Source organism: Notechis scutatus, chromosome 6, assembly GCF_049901735.1.
Source record: "Notechis scutatus isolate UNSWTSFEM ecotype Mainland chromosome 6, rNotScu1.2, whole genome shotgun sequence".
In the NCBI taxonomy this organism is placed as follows: Eukaryota; Metazoa; Chordata; class Lepidosauria; order Squamata; family Elapidae; genus Notechis; species Notechis scutatus.
This window is the reverse complement of record NC_142014.1, coordinates 35,247,872-35,266,011: the sequence shown is the minus strand read 5'-3', so window position 1 is coordinate 35,266,011 and position 18,140 is coordinate 35,247,872. Positions and strand designations below refer to the sequence as shown.

The 18,140-nt window shown below is 40.0% G+C and overlaps 1 protein-coding gene across 2 annotated transcripts in view; it reads right to left on the bottom strand.

The window, feature by feature from the left end:
* The window catches only part of TBK1 (TANK binding kinase 1), a 40,065-nt gene extending 22,906 nt beyond the window's left edge, over positions 1-17,159 (bottom strand). For both annotated transcript variants that reach the window (XM_087967940.1, XM_087967941.1), the window contains exons 1-6: positions 16,975-17,159; positions 10,890-10,998; positions 10,462-10,602; positions 9,638-9,767; positions 8,224-8,405; positions 1,795-1,955 (exon numbers count right to left, since the gene is read on the bottom strand). In XM_087967940.1, the coding sequence (XP_087824066.1) occupies positions 1,795-1,955; positions 8,224-8,405; positions 9,638-9,767; positions 10,462-10,602; positions 10,890-10,976 (701 nt within the window). In that variant the 5' untranslated portion in view covers positions 10,977-10,998; positions 16,975-17,159. The remainder of the gene's footprint in view (positions 1-1,794; positions 1,956-8,223; positions 8,406-9,637; positions 9,768-10,461; positions 10,603-10,889; positions 10,999-16,974) is intronic.
* Between the last annotated feature and the right edge of the window lie 981 nt (positions 17,160-18,140).

The following is an 18,140-nucleotide window of genomic DNA, read 5'->3' as shown; positions in this document are numbered from 1 at the left end:
CTTGCAGTGGAAACATTTTGTAAGTAGAATTCCATTTGCAAAAAGTGAGAATCCAACAGAGGATCATTTGTTTGCCTTGGTCATCTATAATTATTGAAGAATCATACTCTACCTCAAACTAAAGAATGTAAATAATGTATACCTGATTATTTTATTGGATTGCCTGATTATTTTTCAAAAGTAATTTGTCCAGACAGAAAACTTTGGCTGATGTGAAAATGCTGTGTGTATTAAAACTTTAAATTATTAGACTCATCAAAACTTTATTGGCAATTCCCATAAGGCAGTAGTAATTTATGAGTGTCATGGCCCCATCAGAACCCTGTTTGAAGGAGGAGGAGTTGGAACCAGGACTGACCGACAGGGATGGCACATCTCCCCTGGCATGTTTGGAGAAGCCATAGTCTGAGGATGATGCTGTCCCAGGTCCCTCAGGCATTGGGGGAGATGGTTGACCAGAGAACTGCCTGCCTTCACAGACACAGGGGAGGAACAGTTGCTGAAGGGCAATGGTGCTGATAGGCAGCAGATCCTCTGAGGAAGAACAGCTGCCTCCTCTACTTGATCCAAGGAATGGGGTGCAGGCAAGCTCAGAGAAGGGCTACAAGGCTACTTGTGAGGCCGCCCCACCCGTCCTTACAAGGAACACTTGGAATGGAATGACTTAAGGAGAAGCCATGGGGAGTAAGTCTTTGCCAGGAACAATGGTTTGTTTTGGCTTATCCTTCCCCACCATTGACTCGTGTCCTTGGCCATTTGACCTTGTCTTGTGAACTGCTTTTGGCCCTTTGCTTTGTCTTTAGAACTACCTCTTGCCTTGTACCTTGTCTTTGCCCTGAGGACTGTCATTTTTCTTGTGCCTAGACTCTGCCTTATGGATTTGCTTAGCCAGATGGACTGGACTTGGAATCCTGGACCTTTCCCTGTGAACGTGCTCCTACTCTATATTTATTTGTAATATAGGGGCTGTTGTTTAGGGAACTGAGGGTGGCTGCCTTCAAGGTAGCGTGGTGGAGATTTACCAGTCGTTGGAAGGCTGTTTGCTGGACCATTTATTGAGAGCAATAAAGGACTCTTGCCTTGTCTTGACCATCTGGGTCATAACAATGAGTTGGGTTTTAAAAGTATATATAAAATAATAGATATTAAATGTATCTCATTTAAATATTGCCTCAATCATTGGAAGAAACATACTGAGTCAAGATGAGTGGCACTCTATTATTGAACTCATATTTAATACATAACCATTTGGTTAGCTATTGAAGAAACATGATCACATCAGTAACTCTTTTATGTTAATTGATTTTCTGCAAAAAATATCTCTTCCTAGGCCAGCAATATTGCCATAACCAAAATGCCTTTCCATTCCATATTTCTGGAATTGACCATTAAATTTATTCCAAATTGCTTCTTATGTCACTCAAAACATTTTATAATATTGTCTTTGGAAGTGAGGTATGTCCTACATGTTATCAACAGTCTAATATTTAGAAATAAACAGAAGAACTGAGGTTTATAAATATACCAAAATAAGTCTGCCTTCAACATAATTAAAAAACATCATTTCTACATATTTAAATGCAGTACTTCCTATGTTTAGCCATGTTAAAATTATACTTGTTGCATATCTGAGAAAGAAAAATAAATTGCAAAGCAAATAATATTGTAAGAATGCAAGAATGTAACAGAATCCCCAAAGAAAATATTTCTAGAAATTATCTATTTTCCCCCCAAATTTTATGTAGACAGTTTAGTTGGTAGTTGGTGACAGAACATTTCCTCTGAATTACCTACATCACTTCCTTATTTCTGCGTGGACCTTCAAAAGGTCGAAATGGTAGACTTCCAGTTGCAGCATGATAAAAGGTCACTCCAATGCTCCACAAGTCAACTGTTGCTCCATACTTCTTTTGGTGGTCCTTCCGCAATACTGCTCGCTCATACATGTCAGGATGCTCAGGTGCAAAGAGGGAAACAATACACGACATAAAACCCTATGGCTATATTATAAAGAGCACCAGGCACCAAGTTTCAATATACTACTTTCCATAAAGTAGAGGGGGCATTGGTCTTACCTGACATGCTCTTTCTCTGGATACCGATGGAGAATCCACACTTGCATTGACACAGGCCTTTCTGCCCAGAGACTGAGTCCTCAATCTTTTGCCTCTCCGTCAACTGCCAAGACCCCTGTTTTGATGAAGGTGTAGCCATCTGTTGGACTTCTTCATGGTGTTGGCCCAGACGGTCGCCAGGGTGGGAGTGGATTCTCCATCGGCATCCAGAAAAAAGACATGTCAGGTAAGACCAATGCCCTTTCTCCAGTATGCCGATTGGAGAATCCAAAGCTGGGACATACCAAAGCCAGCTGTCCTATGGGCAGGTAGAGGTCTGGTCCTGAATCCCCATATCTGTATGCACCTTTTTGGAGCACCCTCCTGCCAAAGGCCGCTTCAGTCGAAGCGTAGGTGTCCAATTTGTAGTGCCTTACGAAAAGAGATGGGGAGGACCATGTCGCTGCCCTGCAGATGTCCTCAATAGAGGCCTGTGTTGCCCACACAGCTATAGTAGCTGCACTTCTTGTTGAATGGGCAGTTACTTGTCTGGGTACTGCGAGAGCCTGAGTCTCATAGGTCTTGGTGATGCACGCCCTTATCCAACGGCCTATGATCAATGAGGTGACCTTGGTACCCATCGAAGATGGTGGGAATGACACAAACAAGGATTCTATTCTATGATGTGAAGATGTTCTTTTGATGTATCTGCGAAACGCCCTCCTCACATCCAAGGTATGCCACTTCTTCTCCAGGGCATGGGATGGCCCTGGACAGAAGTCCAGCAGAATTATCTCCTGGGCCCTATGAAACCTTGGGGACGAATGAGGGGTCCAACTGTACAACTACCCTGTTTGTGTGGAAAATACAAAGATCCTCCTTCACTGAGAGGGCTGCCAGTTCTGATATTTGCCTGGCTGAAGTGATAGCCACTAGGAAGATGACCTTGAAGGTTAGGAAGCACAATCTGGTTGTCTGAAGTGGCTCGAAGGATGCCGAGGTGAGGGCCTGTAGAACCTTGGACAGGTTCCAGGTGGGGTACCTATGTACCACAGGTGGTTTTAAGTTAACTGCACCTCTAATGAATGTGCATACCACTGGATGGTGGGCGAGGGATTCCAAGTCTCCATAAGTTAGCACTGTGGACAAAGCCACCACTTGTCTGCGAATGGTGTTAGGGGATAACCCCTTGTCAAGACCTTCCTATAGGAAGTCCAGGATCTGGGGTCAATGTCCTTCCTAGCACACCATTTGCAAAAAGCCTTCCAGATTGAGTCATACATTCTATTAATCCAAGGTCTCCTGGAGGCCTGGATCAACTGAATCCCCTTCCTGAAGAAATTGTCATTCCTCAGGATACTCCTCTCAAGTGCCAGATGGTCAGTTGGAGCCACTGAGGCCCCCTGGCTGAGGCCCCCTGGCCGGGGGAGATCCTGTCCTGAAGAATCCTTCAAGGATGGGATATTGATAGGCTGACCAGGACTGTGTACCGTGGCTGTCTGGGCCAATGAGGAGCGAGAAGCAGGATTTCTGTCCTTTCCGATAGTACCTTCCTGATCACCCCCAGAATGAGGGGAAGAAGAGGGAAGGCATATAGCAGTCCCCTGGGCCACAGATTGTGGAAGGCATTGACCCCTTCTGCTCCTGGTGTCACAAATTTGGTGAAGAACCTGGGTAGTTGCGAGTTTGCTGGGGTGGCAAACAAGTCCAGGACCAGATGGCCGAATCTGTTGGACAACTCCCTGAAGAGGTCCAGATGCAAGCGCCACTCGGAATGGTTTACCATGGTCCTGCTTAGCCAGTTCTTTGTCCCCGAGATATGCTATGCCCTGGAGAGGTGAGTCTCTGCCCAGAGTCCCAACTGTTCCACTTTGCGCGTGAGGACCTGGAGTGGGTGCCCCCTTGGCAGTTGATGTGTGCCTTGGCAGCTACATTGTCCGTCAAAATCAGGATGTGGTGTCCGGCAACAGTGTCCTGGAATTGAAGGAGGGACAGATGGACTGGTCGGAGCTCCAGCCAGTTTATGTTGTTTTTCAAATGTGAGTCCATTATCCTTGTGCCAATTGGGATTGGAGATGGGCACCCCAGCCGAAGAGGCTGGCATCCAAGGTCAAAGTCAAGCAGCTGGGCTCCTTGAACAAACTTCCCCTGATTATTGCTGGGGAAGTCCACCATCGGAAGGACCTGAGTATCTCTAACGGTACCCAAACCTTGGTACCTGAGTTGCTGTCTCCTGACCTATGGTATGGTAACAGGAACCATTGTAAGGTTCTGGAGTGTAGCTGTGCCCAAGGAACTATTGCTATGCATGATACCATCTTTCCCAGGAGCTGTGAAAGCAAATGGTTTGTTCCACTCGGATTTGATTCTCCAAGGACTTGATGCTGTCCTGACATTCCTGGGAGAGATAAACCTCGCATGACCTGGTATCCATCACAACACCTAGATGTAACAGACTAGTGGATGGTATCAGGTGGCTGTTTGGGAAATTGACAGAAAACCCATGGTCCTGAAGGACCTGGATCATAGTCTGCATGTCCTTCTGTGCCTGATGGTAAGAGACAGACTGGATTAGAATGTCATCGAGGTAGCACTAGATGCACACCGGAATTGCCCTGAGGTGTGCTGCCAGCACTTTTGTAAAGGTCCTGGGTGCCAAGGACAGGCCGAATGGTAAAGCTCTGTACTGAAAGTGGCACAGTGCATAACAAACCTGAGGTACCTTCGATGGAAGAGAAGGATGGGGACATGGAGGTAAGCCTCTGTCAGATCGATGGACGTTAGGAAGTTGCCCACTGATGCCCTTCAAGATGGACTGAAGAGACTGCATCTTGAACCATTTGTATGTCAAATGGACATTTAATTTCTTGAGGTTCAGAATTGCTCTCTACCCCCACCCCACCCTCCAAGGTCTTCGGAATTATGAACAGAATGGAATAAAATCTATGTCCCCGTTGGTCCTCTGGGACCGGCTCGATGGCGTGGATATCCAACAAGTGTTGGATTGTCATGCCCATGAGGGTTTTCCTGATGGTTTTGGAGATGGGGCAACGTATGAAGTGCCTCGGGGGTGTGGAGAGGAATTCTAGAGTGAGACTTAGTCTCACTGTATTTAGGACCCAAGAATCGGTTGTGAAGATCTCCCATTGGTTCGCAAATAGGGCCAGGGATCCGCCAATGAGAGGAATGTCCTGGCAGTCACTTGGAACGGAGACCCACAAAATGGCCACTTGGCCTGGAATAGCTGCCTGGATCTTTCCCTAAACCCTGATCTGTCTGACTGGTGGTCAGATTTTGAGGGTAGGTACGCTGAAATTGATTGTTGTCAAGACCGGTGTCTGTAGGCTGAAACCTTCTGTTTGTCCTTGTTTTCAACAAGGAAGGGATCTAGTGCCTCCCCAAATGAGTTTCCCCTGTAAGGGGCAGCAGCAAGCCTCCACTTAGTTCTAGCATCCGCCTGCCATTGGTGAAGCCATAGCAAGCGGCAGGAAGTAACATTGGAAGCGAGGGCCCTGGAAAAAAAACGAGCAGCGTGCAAGGTAGCATCACCTGAAAATTCACTGGCAGCCACCAGCTTGTTAATATCTTGGTGAAGCCAACTTTCCTCCAGAGGCATTCTCGCTTGCAGCTGGCGAAGGCAGAGTAAGGAGGTTCTAGTAAAGAAGGAAGTGGCCATAGCCACTTTGACTGCCCAGGCATTTGCCTGATGGGTCCTGCGGAAGTTCAGTTCTGCCTTCCTGTCTTCTGCTTTCAGGGTCTCTGCTATGTCCCCAGAGACAATGGTGGGGTATACCAAGGTAGCCAATGGTTTATCCACTGTAGGCAGTTATAGAGCCTCAGTGAAGATGAGGGCCATATTAAAGAATCTTTTATCATTCTCCACACACACACCCGGGTTGTGAAATGAACCTGGCTGGAACTATTGTCTCTGAACTACGTTCAGAAACAATTTACGACAAGGTATGTCCTCCTGAGTTATAGTTGGTTCAGAAAATACAACATTATTTGGGCCCTGGGAATCCGATGGTTCCACAGGGGCATGAGGCTCTACTCCTATCTGGGCTGTGGATCTGGCCTTGCGGAGAAGGGACTTAAAGAGCACTGGACGGAATAGACCCGTGAAGGGTTGGGGGGGATCTGTGCTAAGATCTTCATCCTCCAACAAGCCCTGCTCCCTCTGATCCTCATCCTCCAAAGCTGATGCCATGCTCCTGGAGGAAGGGCCAGGAAATTTAGGACCCTAGAACCTAAGCGCCTCAGTTGGGAACTGATAATGTTGGATAGCCTGATAGGGAGGTTCAGATGCTAAGGAGGCTGGATGGCCTCTATTTTAAAAGCTTGTAGCAATACCATGTGATATTGCTTGTGAAATAAGGATCTTAATTTTCTGAGACAGCCCAGATTCCTGCCTGTCCCCTGGGCAGAGCCCCACCACAGTGGGAGTAAATATGGCCTCTGGAACCTGAAATATTTCTTTAGGCAATAGCTGTAAGGGGCAATAGTATTTGTTCTCTATCGCCCTCTGGTGACCAGGCCATTGGAACTGCAGCATTTGACTGAATTAACGGCTGCAGTTGCTGAGAGCGAGAAATGACAGGTTCTGTTTGAGGTGAGTTAGACTGCCTTTCCTTCTCTGCATTCCTTTTGGCTCTGGAGATTTGTTTTTCCAGGGCCTTCTGTTGGCATCACTCTTTTCAGATTTAGACATTTTCCTATTAAAAAAGGCTTTGGCTTTAATTTTATCGGCTGCATCCTTGCTAGCCAATTTAGCCTTTCTGGAACTATGTCTTGCCAATCTAGATGTAGAGGAATGCTGCTGTTCCATGCTGTCTGCTGACACAGAGTGTTCAGCCATCTTGACAGCGTGAGCCCTTGTGAGTTTTCTCCTAGAAGGGAACGCTGTGATCATGCTCTGACCCAACAGCCTGACAGAGTGGTCAGGCAGTAACTCCGTGGATCGATCTGAGGTTCACGGTGGTGGCAGCAAGACCAGACAAACTGGGGGAGCCAGCACAAACACACTCGCAGCAGGAGAAAATGCGGTAGTAAAAATGGCAATACCTAAGCCGGCTGATTAAGCTAGCACATTTCAGTCAGCTGAGAAGCACTGTGACCGCAGGCGGCGTCACTGGAGTTACCTGAGTGAGCCAGCTGAGTCTCCAATTTAAACAGCAGAGCCGCACCTTCGGAGCTGGTTGACAGCTGTCAAACCAGCATTGGAATGCAAGGCAGGCAGGTGTGAGCCCGAGGATCAGCTAACGGTCTTGCTATGAACTAAGGGCTGCAATATCAGCAATCCGGAAAGCCGGAAGCCACGGTAACACAGTGGCTGGAAGCCACTTCACCTGCTAGCTTGTAAATCGGAACCCTTTCAAACCTGCCGATGCTTTTCTCTCCAAAGTTTCCTGAACCAATCTTTGCCATGTCCCTATAGGGCCAAGACTGAGTCGAAACTGAGGTCTCGGCAGTTGATGGAGAGGCGTGGCAAAAGATTGAGAACTCAGTTTCTGGGCAGAAAGGTATGTGTCTACCCAAATTGACATACTGGAGAATATAGGATTCTATTGGGTGAAATTCTACAGGCTTGAGTATTTTATGTCACAAAAATGTGCTTGTGGCAGAATACAAATTAAATTAAGTAAACAAGATTTGTCATAAACAGAAACTACTGATTCTTATATAAATCACCAACTTACCCTGACAGAATTTTTCTATACCAAAACAAACTCTAATATGAACAAAGTTAACCATGTATATATTTAGCAGCAGTTATCTTGTCAAAAGGAAGAATAATTAAAATAAATTTGGTCACATTAATTTTTAATCTTCTTTTCTATATAAATAAAATGAGGGAGATGTTTTTAATGGGATACATTCTTGTAGAATGTTTGGCAGGCTTGTTTGAACATTCAATTGTGATAATTTTTGCATAAAATAACTTTTTGATTGACCTGTGCATTCTAAAATGATACTCAGGATGTGTGATTTGATCCTGGACTTTTAAAAACTGATACATAATTTGGTTTGTTTGTTGTTTGTGAATCAGCCATTACAGCATAGTATTATTTCAAACTGATAATTATGGTTTGTTTAATAAACTAAAACTTGTTTAATAAATTAAAATTTCTATTTAGAAGCCATTAAGCAAAAGAAAAAACACTGAGCTTACCAAATATTCTTCTGTTCCATAGAGAGAGACAAACTGTTCATCATCATCCAACTCTCTAGCAGCACCAAAATCTGTCAGTTTATAAACTGATTGACCATCTTCACCTATAACACGCATTATATTGCCTGGCTTGATGTCACGATGCACTATTCCATTTTCTCGAAGATGGTTCATACCAGCCACTTAAATATAAACGATAAATTTTTAAAAATGTGTGTAGATTGCAAAATTAGGTAGGTTTGATAAGAAACATGGTACCATATTAGGATACTTATATCTTATTTTCAATTATTTTATTTCAACATGAATTAGCAAATGCCAAGAAGGATTTGCAAGAGACAATAGCAAGCAAATTTGGGTTGTATATGATAAATATACAGTACACACATTTTAATAATAAAATGGAAAATAAAGCAAGCGTATAAAATTAAATCAAGTTTTATAGACATCTAAATAACTTCAGCAGGCTTTCAAATCTAGATATTTTCAGAATGGTCTTGCTCTCTTTATCGTATCCTGAAAGTATCTTTTTTGGAGGGGAAGGTGACCTTTGAGTCAGTATTGGCTCCTGGTGACTGCCTGGATAAATCCCTGCAGTTTTCTTGGTGAGTTTTTATGGAAGTGGTTTGTCACTGCTTGCTTCTAGGGTTCAGAGAATATGACTTGTCCAAAGTCATCCAAATGGCTTTGGGCCAAAGGCAGGAGAAGAACTCATGGTCTCCCAGAACATTAATTACTAATCAAACTAGCTTTCAAATGTACTTCTAGTGCTGCATAAACAGCAAATCCTTCCAATCAATTTTATGGAACAGTAATGTCTCTGCTGAGCTGATTAAGCTTTTAAGATCAGCAATCTGATTTGGGCCCAGAATAATAACATGAAATTCCACCAGCAACAAAATTCCTTTCATTTATTTGCCACATTTTCGGCTACCTGTATTTTTAGTCCATTCTTTGAACTGTAGCTCCAGATAGCATTCATTCTATCTAAATATATATAACCTGGATACAACTGAGATATATGTCACCCTGTCTGCATCTGCTTTGCCAAAGGAAGCATACAACTGGTGCAACAAAGTTAACTGAGTCAGAATGTACCTGGCCACTTTGGGAACATGTTCTTTGTAGTTTTACAATTTAGAGATAAACTCCTGTTAATATGTGTGCCTACTGCAGTTAAAAGAAACTATACCCAAATTATTAGTTTACAAATCAAATACATTCTAATTAAGTAGATGAATGTTGAATGCCAAAAAAATCATACACCAAACTATACAGTGTTTTTAAACTTTAGGTCCTTAGGTATTATTGGACCATAAATCCGCAAATGAAAATAATAATCCAAATAATACTTGGGGCTAAAAGTTGGAATAAGTACAATAAACATATATCTAATGATATAACTGTCACATACCAACATCTCTCAATACAATTAAAAATTCTGTTTCTGGCAATCCATAAGCATTAGATGGCTCTTCCAAAACTGTATATAAACTGCCACATGGACAAAACTCCATAACAAGGACTTTATGTCTAGAGGTTGTCTAGAGAAAAAAAGTTTTAATTTATATTAAAAGACTTTACAAAATCTGAAATACAGTGAAGTATAAATTATGCTTTAGATTAATGAGCTAACCTATGACCAAATCTATTAGAAGCGCTTGTTTAATTATATAATTTAATTATGAATTGAAATGTAATTAATTTGATCATACAATTCTGCACAAACATCAGAAAAGGGTGCATATTCTGGGTTTGGATTTGGAATTAAACACTTAGCATTACAAAACTAATTGCCTCTTGGAATCTCTACCTCCTTTTGTTCTTTTGAAGTTGAGAAGCTTTCATTTTTATTTCATTTTTATGATAGTCTATCGTGTTATTTGAATCCAAACAAATTATTATTGTTCTTAAGTAAGGTTAATGGAAGCAAGTTAATGTAAAAACTTCATTTCCTTTCTTTAAGCAAAATTAAGATCAACCAGTTTAGGGACTGTGAAAGATACATTAATCTACAGACAATGTAAAGTATGCGCACATTTTCTAATCTCTTTCTTGTGAACATTCCAAAAGAGGAAGCAAGGAGATTGTTCATTTTCATAACATTACCATTATTATATGTCAACATGTCCTTATGAATCTCAGAATAAAATTAAGAAAGTGGCATAATAAAATCTAAATACCAAATGCAAAACATGAATTGCTGCTCAGTCAAATATATCACTACATAATAATTACCTCTTCTTCTATGGCAAATAATTTGACGATGTTCTTGTGATTTAGTTTCTTTAACACTTCAAATTCCCTCATCTGAACATCAACAGGGCGAAGAAAGCTAAAGTTATTAAATACTTTGACAGCATACAAGTCTCCAGTTTTCTGTAAGAAACATTAGGTTCATTTAGAAAAAGCCCAGAATCGTTAAAATGATCATCTCTGAAAAATGGATGTGCCTGTCCATTTCAATTGTAATGTTAATGACATTTTAAAAAACATTTCATGGAATATTTATCTGACAAAAGCTACAATCTCTCTGTTATTAAGACAATCTGCCTTACATCTAGTAAGGTGATAAATGCCATTCAATATGAGAAATTAAGAAAAGATTCTATGTTGAGCCTAGGCAAAAATCTTTTCAGCTAGTAAAATTCTATTTTTATACAAACCTTGTGTCGTCCACGGAAAACGTTTGCAGTAGCTCCTTGTCCCAGGATGTCTGATAGAAGCCACAGATAATTTGATGTGCTCTGCATATTTGCTCCCAAATAGTAAAATCTTATTGGGATTGAAAAACAAAACATAACTTCATGAATTAAGTTGCCAATATGTCCAAGACATTGTGTATATTATTCTTATTTTAGATCTATAGCAAATATTCATGTAAGGTAATTTTAACTGATTTCCAAAATAGCTTTTCTCCTGTTTATAGGAGAAAAAACAAACATGGTAATAATTCTAGCTTAAACCAATTACTGCATTTACCTTTTTTATTAAAAAGTGAAGAATAAAAACAGCATAAACTTATTGTATAAATAAATACCTTATTTTCTAAGTAGCACACCACTAGGACTAGATACTGTATATCTCAATACACACTCATATTTAAAGTATTTAGCCATCATAAAATTCCCCTGAACTGAGCTTGACTCCTGCTGACGACATGTTTTCTTTGCAACAATACAAATTATTGCTTTGTCATTGCTTTCCCCGCCATGTCCTTTGAATTACCCAATCTGCTGTAGTTTACTATAGTTTCTTTCTCCCATTCAAACACTAACCTGATCTAAATCTGCTTAGCTTTCTCAAGATCACTTTCTCAAGGTGCTGCAACCTGCTGTTACCAAAATTTTATTCCTTTATGGAGTTAACATGGAGAAACATGTTTTTTTCAAACATAGGAATAATTACCAATGCTATACAGTAATCTGCATCTGCTGACTTCTCTGCTTAATTAATTAAACATCTTAATAAATTTATGGGTTAAAATTAACAGCAATTTTAAACTTGAATTGAAGACAGTAAAAGCGAATGTATCATTTTTCCATGTCTTCAATCTATGTATAATTACCACCTATACACACACATACATAATGTAATTATATTGTATAGATGCTGTTTAAAACAGATAAGAAATACAACTTCAATTCCATATCAGTAAAGAAATTGTGTTCTTCGCAAAACACCCAGCATTCTCAAATTTGTTAAGATGGATGTATATTATGCAGTTGCATTAAATAGGAAAAAAATTGCACAATCTAAGATTTTTCATTTGAGCCCAACAGAGTAGAGAAGAAGAGCAACTTGTCTGTGTTACTTTTTGTTTGAAAACTTACACTGCAATTTGTTTTGGCAAAGTTCTATGCCAAGGAGTTCATAAAAATAATTACAGTGTCGCTGTATTATATTGTTTGTTTTCTAAAATCAATACTCTACTAAAAATAGTTTGTTACTGAGTGCTACATTCTTATTGTTTTATAATTCTTAAGAAATATTAGGAGTAAAGAAGGACTCCCACTGGAAAAATACTTCTTTCTGATTTATATTAAATAAGCACATTAACAGCAAAGTTACATTCACAAGATTATCTAGATAGTTACAAAACAGACAAATTGATGATGTTCAGCTGACATAATGATGTATTATCACTTGTTCCATGACATATTATCTGCTAAGGGTAGGTTCCGACTGAATTTTAGTTGTTTAAAAAATTTGGCTTCTTTCCTAACATTTATTTTTCCAATTAACATTCAACCTGATAACTGTATTCAAAGCACTATAATTTAATCCATTAAATTCAATTAAAAGTCCTGGTTTTCTTTTCACTGAATTGAATATTCTCCATCCACATATATACAAAAGTAGTTTAGACTAGTGGTTCTCAACTTATGGTTCGCATACTCCAGGGGTCCCACAATGTCAACACAGGGGGTCTGCAAAGGCTTGAAAAAATATTATGATTTAAATTTTAAGTCTTGGGGATCTGTGGCCACAAAACATATTTAAAGGGGTACCATGGTGAGCAAAAGGTTGAGAACCACTGGTTTATTCCTGCAATATATATATATTCTTATTTAATTTCTACACTATCCATATTACCTAGGTGACTTTGGGCAGTTTACCGCAATCTTACTCTGTTATCAGTTTCTGAGCAAATTGGCTTTTCCCAAAGAAGGTTTCACATTATACTTTTTAGTAAAAAGGAGATATTTGTAACACAATAAAAATGAGATCCCTTACATATTTGTGAGCAGTATTTTGGTGTTGTCATGATTTGGAAAAGATACCCCCTAGACTGCATTGAATCCAGAAACAGCTTTCATATTAAGGACAAGACAGCCAATTTGGCTACATTTTGGCAATATGTTGCAAGCATAACCAAGCCCCAATTTATACCAGGTATGCTTGGGCTATACTATGCAAGGTAGGAATTCTAATTTAAAGGATACCTTGCAAGTCAACAAGCTTTTGACCACATACCAAGTTAAAAGTATAAGTAGTTTACTGAAACACATTTAATTAATCATTTAATGGAAAGAAAAAAAACATGGACATGGGTGAAAGGAGATAAAATATGGAATCACCAGGAGAAATAAAAGTGACAAAATTATTTGGGATTTATATGTTATTTAAATTATATAGTTATTTTTCAATCTAAGAATGAAACTGAAAGTGTTACCCTAATGACAAGAAAAAAATTGAAGAAAAGTTATTGAACTTGTGAGAATGTTCAAAATAGTAAAGTTGAAGTATACCTGGAGAATCTGTAAAATATGGGTGTGTCAATTGTTTAATGTGTGCAAAGACTCCATCTGTGCTTAACTACTGGAAAAATACCATCACTTTTCTATGTAAAGAAAAAATAAAGTTGGGTTGGGAAAATATTTGGAAGAATTATTTTTTTATATTGAAAATACATGAGAGATGATAATGAGCAAATTTGAGAAATGTAGTGTAACTTTATGCTGATCAGGGTTGTACAGATGTTTTTGCTCTTCAGCAGCTGTATGAATATGAAAAATAAAGTTTATTATATGCATCTTGATTTAGAGAAGCATATAATAAATTGAATACATCCAAATTATGTCATGTTTTGTGCATAAATGAAATTTGGTTGTTGAATGCAACACAGTAAAAGCAGCAGATTATGAGAGTAATGGCAGTGATTTATTAAATTTGTATGCTACCCATTGCTATAAGACTCAGAGCAGCTGATGAATAATCGATATCAAAATATCAGTAACACTATTAATAATATAAAAGCAGTATAAAAGTGAAAGCATCCATAATAATAAATGGAATGCTTAGAAAATCATTCAACACTGACCAGGAAACACAACAAGGAAGTCTGATATCCACTAAATTGCTTAACATTAACAGATAAAAGTATAAAACGTTCTATAATGACCTAAGTCATGTGTTACTTAGGGATGTGAATGTCTGTACACTTTTGTATGCTGATAATGTCATGCTGTTGTCTGAGGAAAGTGAATATACACAATGTGTAATAAAAGGATGTAAAGATGAAAATTAGTATATCAAATGCTAACATATTTACTTTATTCAATCAAATTTAGAGGCCACTTTGTACTCACAATACAGTTGTTTTTGATAATGAAAACTGGTTTGGTCCATTCAAAAAAATAAATGAGAACAAAATTGTAAAACAATTGTGATGCATGAAAGAATATGCTGTGAAGATTGGAAAAGGAGCGAAGATTGAGAAGCTTGGAACCAAATGGAGTTGATGGGAACTTCACACAGAGAAATGAGAAGTTAAAAAACTAAGAGCAATATATAAAAGAGCATGTGGACATAGTAAATACAAGGATGGCCTTCAAAGATCGCAAAATATAGAAAGTAATGAATGGTTGTTGGTATATCCCAATTTTATTTTTTTCCTTTTTTCCTGACTTAAATTGAAACCAGTCATTAAACAAAGACAACCTGTTCCACACACTGCCTAACTTTACAATCCATCTAGCACAGGGGTCTCCAACCTTTCCCGCTTTGAGGACTAATGGGGGGAGGGGGATGGTTCTGCACAAGTGCCTGCCGCTTGCACAAATGGAGCTTCCCACAGGAGTGCCCACCACTCATGCAAATGGAACTACTTGTGCTCGCCCACTGCTTGCATGTCCCAGTTCTGAACAGGCCGCAGCCCAGTATTGGGCTGCAGCCTGGGGACCCCCTGAACTAGTGCAATCGCGGAGATATTTACTTAGAAGCTATCCTGGGGAGCAAGGACATATCTAATTTTAATAATATTTCTATTAATTAAATATATTCTAGCAAATCATAGCAGAAATGTCATATTCTCCATCTATGATTAGTCAAACAAGAATTGTTTCAGTTAATAACTTGAATTCTGTTATAAAGTAAGCTGAAAAACAAATTGCTATATAGCGTACATATCTTCTAAAAATGAAATCTGTAGCTATTATTAAGCCTGAATCCATATGTATTAAGAGCAAGTTACAGAACAAATGGATAACTTTCTAGAAAATTAAAGAGTTGTTATCATTAGTACCAATCAGTCTTAATTTTCAGAAGGGAGGTCAAACATATTTTTAGGAAAAGAATGCTCTATTTAGTGTCAGTTCATACTTACAGCAGCACTGAAAATGTAGCTTTACAAACTGTCCTCACAGCCACTGCAGCATCTCTGTAGTCATGTAATCACTATTTGTGAGCTTCATAAGTTGCTTCCAAGAGGCAAAGTCAATAGACTTACTAGCAGTAAGTTGCGGGCCTGTGATGTTTTGCTTAACTTTGTGTGATTTGCTTAATGACCATATAGGAACCAATACTAAATTCAATATGTTGTATCATTTAACAACCCCATTGCTCAGCAGAGTTGCCACTTCCAATTGTGGTTGTTAAGTGAAGACTATTTGGTAGTAAAGAAGTAAGACAAGTACTTATTTTCCCCAAGATTGTGACTGAGAGAAAGAACATTAATAATAGAGAACAAGGCTGGAGCGGGTAAAAGAGCAAGAAGATATTTCATTCACACACATTTGCACATGTTTAAGCACATGCTTAAATTTACAACTGATTAGTTTATATGCAAATCATCCCTTATCTTAAAGAACAGCCTGTGAATTATCTTTGTTATACAATATCATCCTTGCAAATTAGACATTATAGAATACTTTATTGGCCAAGTGTGATTGGACACACAAGGAATCTGTCTTGGTGTGAATGCTCTCAGTATACATAAAAGAAAAGATACATCCGTCAGCAGTCAAGAATCATAAGGTACCACACTTAATGATAGTCATAGGGTACAATAAGCAATCATACTATGAAACAGTCAATATAAATCATAAGTATACCAGTGACAAAGTTACAGTCATACAGTCACAAGTGGGAGGGGATGGGTTATAAGGAGTGATGACAAGATAGTAATAGTAGTGCAGACTTTGTAATAGCTGAACAGGGTTGAGGGAATTATTTGTTTAGCAGAGTGATGGCTTTGGGGGGGGACGGGACTGTTCTTATGTCTAGCTGTTCTGGTGTGCAATGCTCTAGTGTCGTTTTGAGGGAAGGAGTTGAAACAGTTTATGTCCGGGATGTGAGGGGTCTGTAAATATGAATCGTTCATTACAACGCTAAAAGCATGAAAGCTGCTTCTTACAAGCAGGCGGTTTCATTATATTATGCACATGACAATAAGCACGATGCCATGAAATGCAAAAGTAAAGATACAGATGCATAAGAGTCGGAACAAGAGAGGTGATCGCCTATCACAATATTGTGTACAACTCCGGACAACCAAGTCAATCAATAACACCCGAAGCTAGGTGGATGGAAACTCTTAATTCAACCCGGGTTGAGGCCACCGGCACAAAGCGACGGAATCACTTTAGCCGCCTAGAGTCACCTAGAAAATTAGCCCCATTGCTCAGGACAGACAGGCACAAGCTCGAATCAGTTCCGCAGAGGAGGTTAGTTTTGTTTCCTTGAAAAGCTTCGTCATGATGTGCAGTACCGTCAGAATATGAGTCCCCGGAAGTGCCGGAACCCCATTTTCTCCAAAGCCTCAGCAATTTTGCTTCCGAGACAAACTCTCATCCACCCCAAAGAGCAGCTGGTGCTACTGAGGCGCAGTGCCGGACTTCCCTACCTGAGGCCTACCAAGCTGGATCCAACACCCCCCCCCTCCCACTTTTCAAAGAGATTCGTCATTGAATTCTGGCCACGGACGGCTAAGCTCCGCGAAGCGTTTTTTGGCCCTTTGCTCATCTTTACCTTCAAGCCGTCCGTCAAGACGGTCCAAGGAAAGGCGCGCGGCTTTATCTTCTCAAGCGCCTTCGGCCAACCAACCCCCGCGACCGGCGAGCGCGGCAACGACCTCCTCCCTAGCCCAAGCCCACTCCGGCTCTAGCTCGCCGCCCAGCTTCCCTTTCGTTTCCGGCTTCCTGGTCACGTAGGAGGCGGAGCGGAGCAGACCGAGGCTGTAGCGGGCTGCTGTTGTGGGTACGCCTCCTCCGCAGCCTTCCCGCTGGTATGTCTACTCTCTTTCCGGTGTTCAGTGGGAATTGCGACGAACAAGTATTCATAAGTATGCAGCTTTTATTTGCATTGAAACAGACACAGAAAATCGGGGAAGGGGCATAATATCTACCAACACGAATGTTAATAACTAAAATATTTTTTCTTTAGATAAAACTTGCTCCCAGTAAAATTTCCCAATTAAAAATATTGTTGAGTATCACAATAAAATATACCAAAGGAAACAATAACACATAATCGTTTATTTTTTATTTATTCATTCAATGTCTGGAATACTCTACCCGACTCTGTAGTTTCTTCCCCAAACCCCAAAAACTTTAACCTTAGACTGTCTACTATTGACCTCACCCCTTTCCTAAGAGGTCTGTAGGGGCGGCATAAGCGCACCAACGTGCCTACCGTCCCTGTCCTATTGTTTCTCTTATTCTTTTATTTTTCTTATATGTAACCATTTCATGTATTCACAACTATGTATACATTTATACTTATTATCTTGTAAACAATTGGCAAATCAAACAAATAAATAAATAAATAAAATCCTGTCCGAAAACTACTTGGACGAGTTCCTGCAGTTTCCTTGCCATGATTTCAGAAGTGATTTGCCACTGCCTCCTTCCTAAGGCTGAGAAAAAATGACTGGCTAAAATCACCCCGTTGGCTTTGTGCCTAAGGCAAGGCTACACCACACTGGCTGCCGGTTTATAGCCTGATGCGTTAACTCACTACGCCAAACTGACGCTCCAGTTGTGTGTGTGTACAGTTTTATACATTGGGCATGCCTTCACACAGGATGGTATTACTTTCATTTTTTCAGGGCCTTGATATAGTAAGAACTTTACTTCAGCCTTCTCTGCAGTCTTAGTTGGAACAATCATATGGTTATATGTAGATTTATTTGTTTT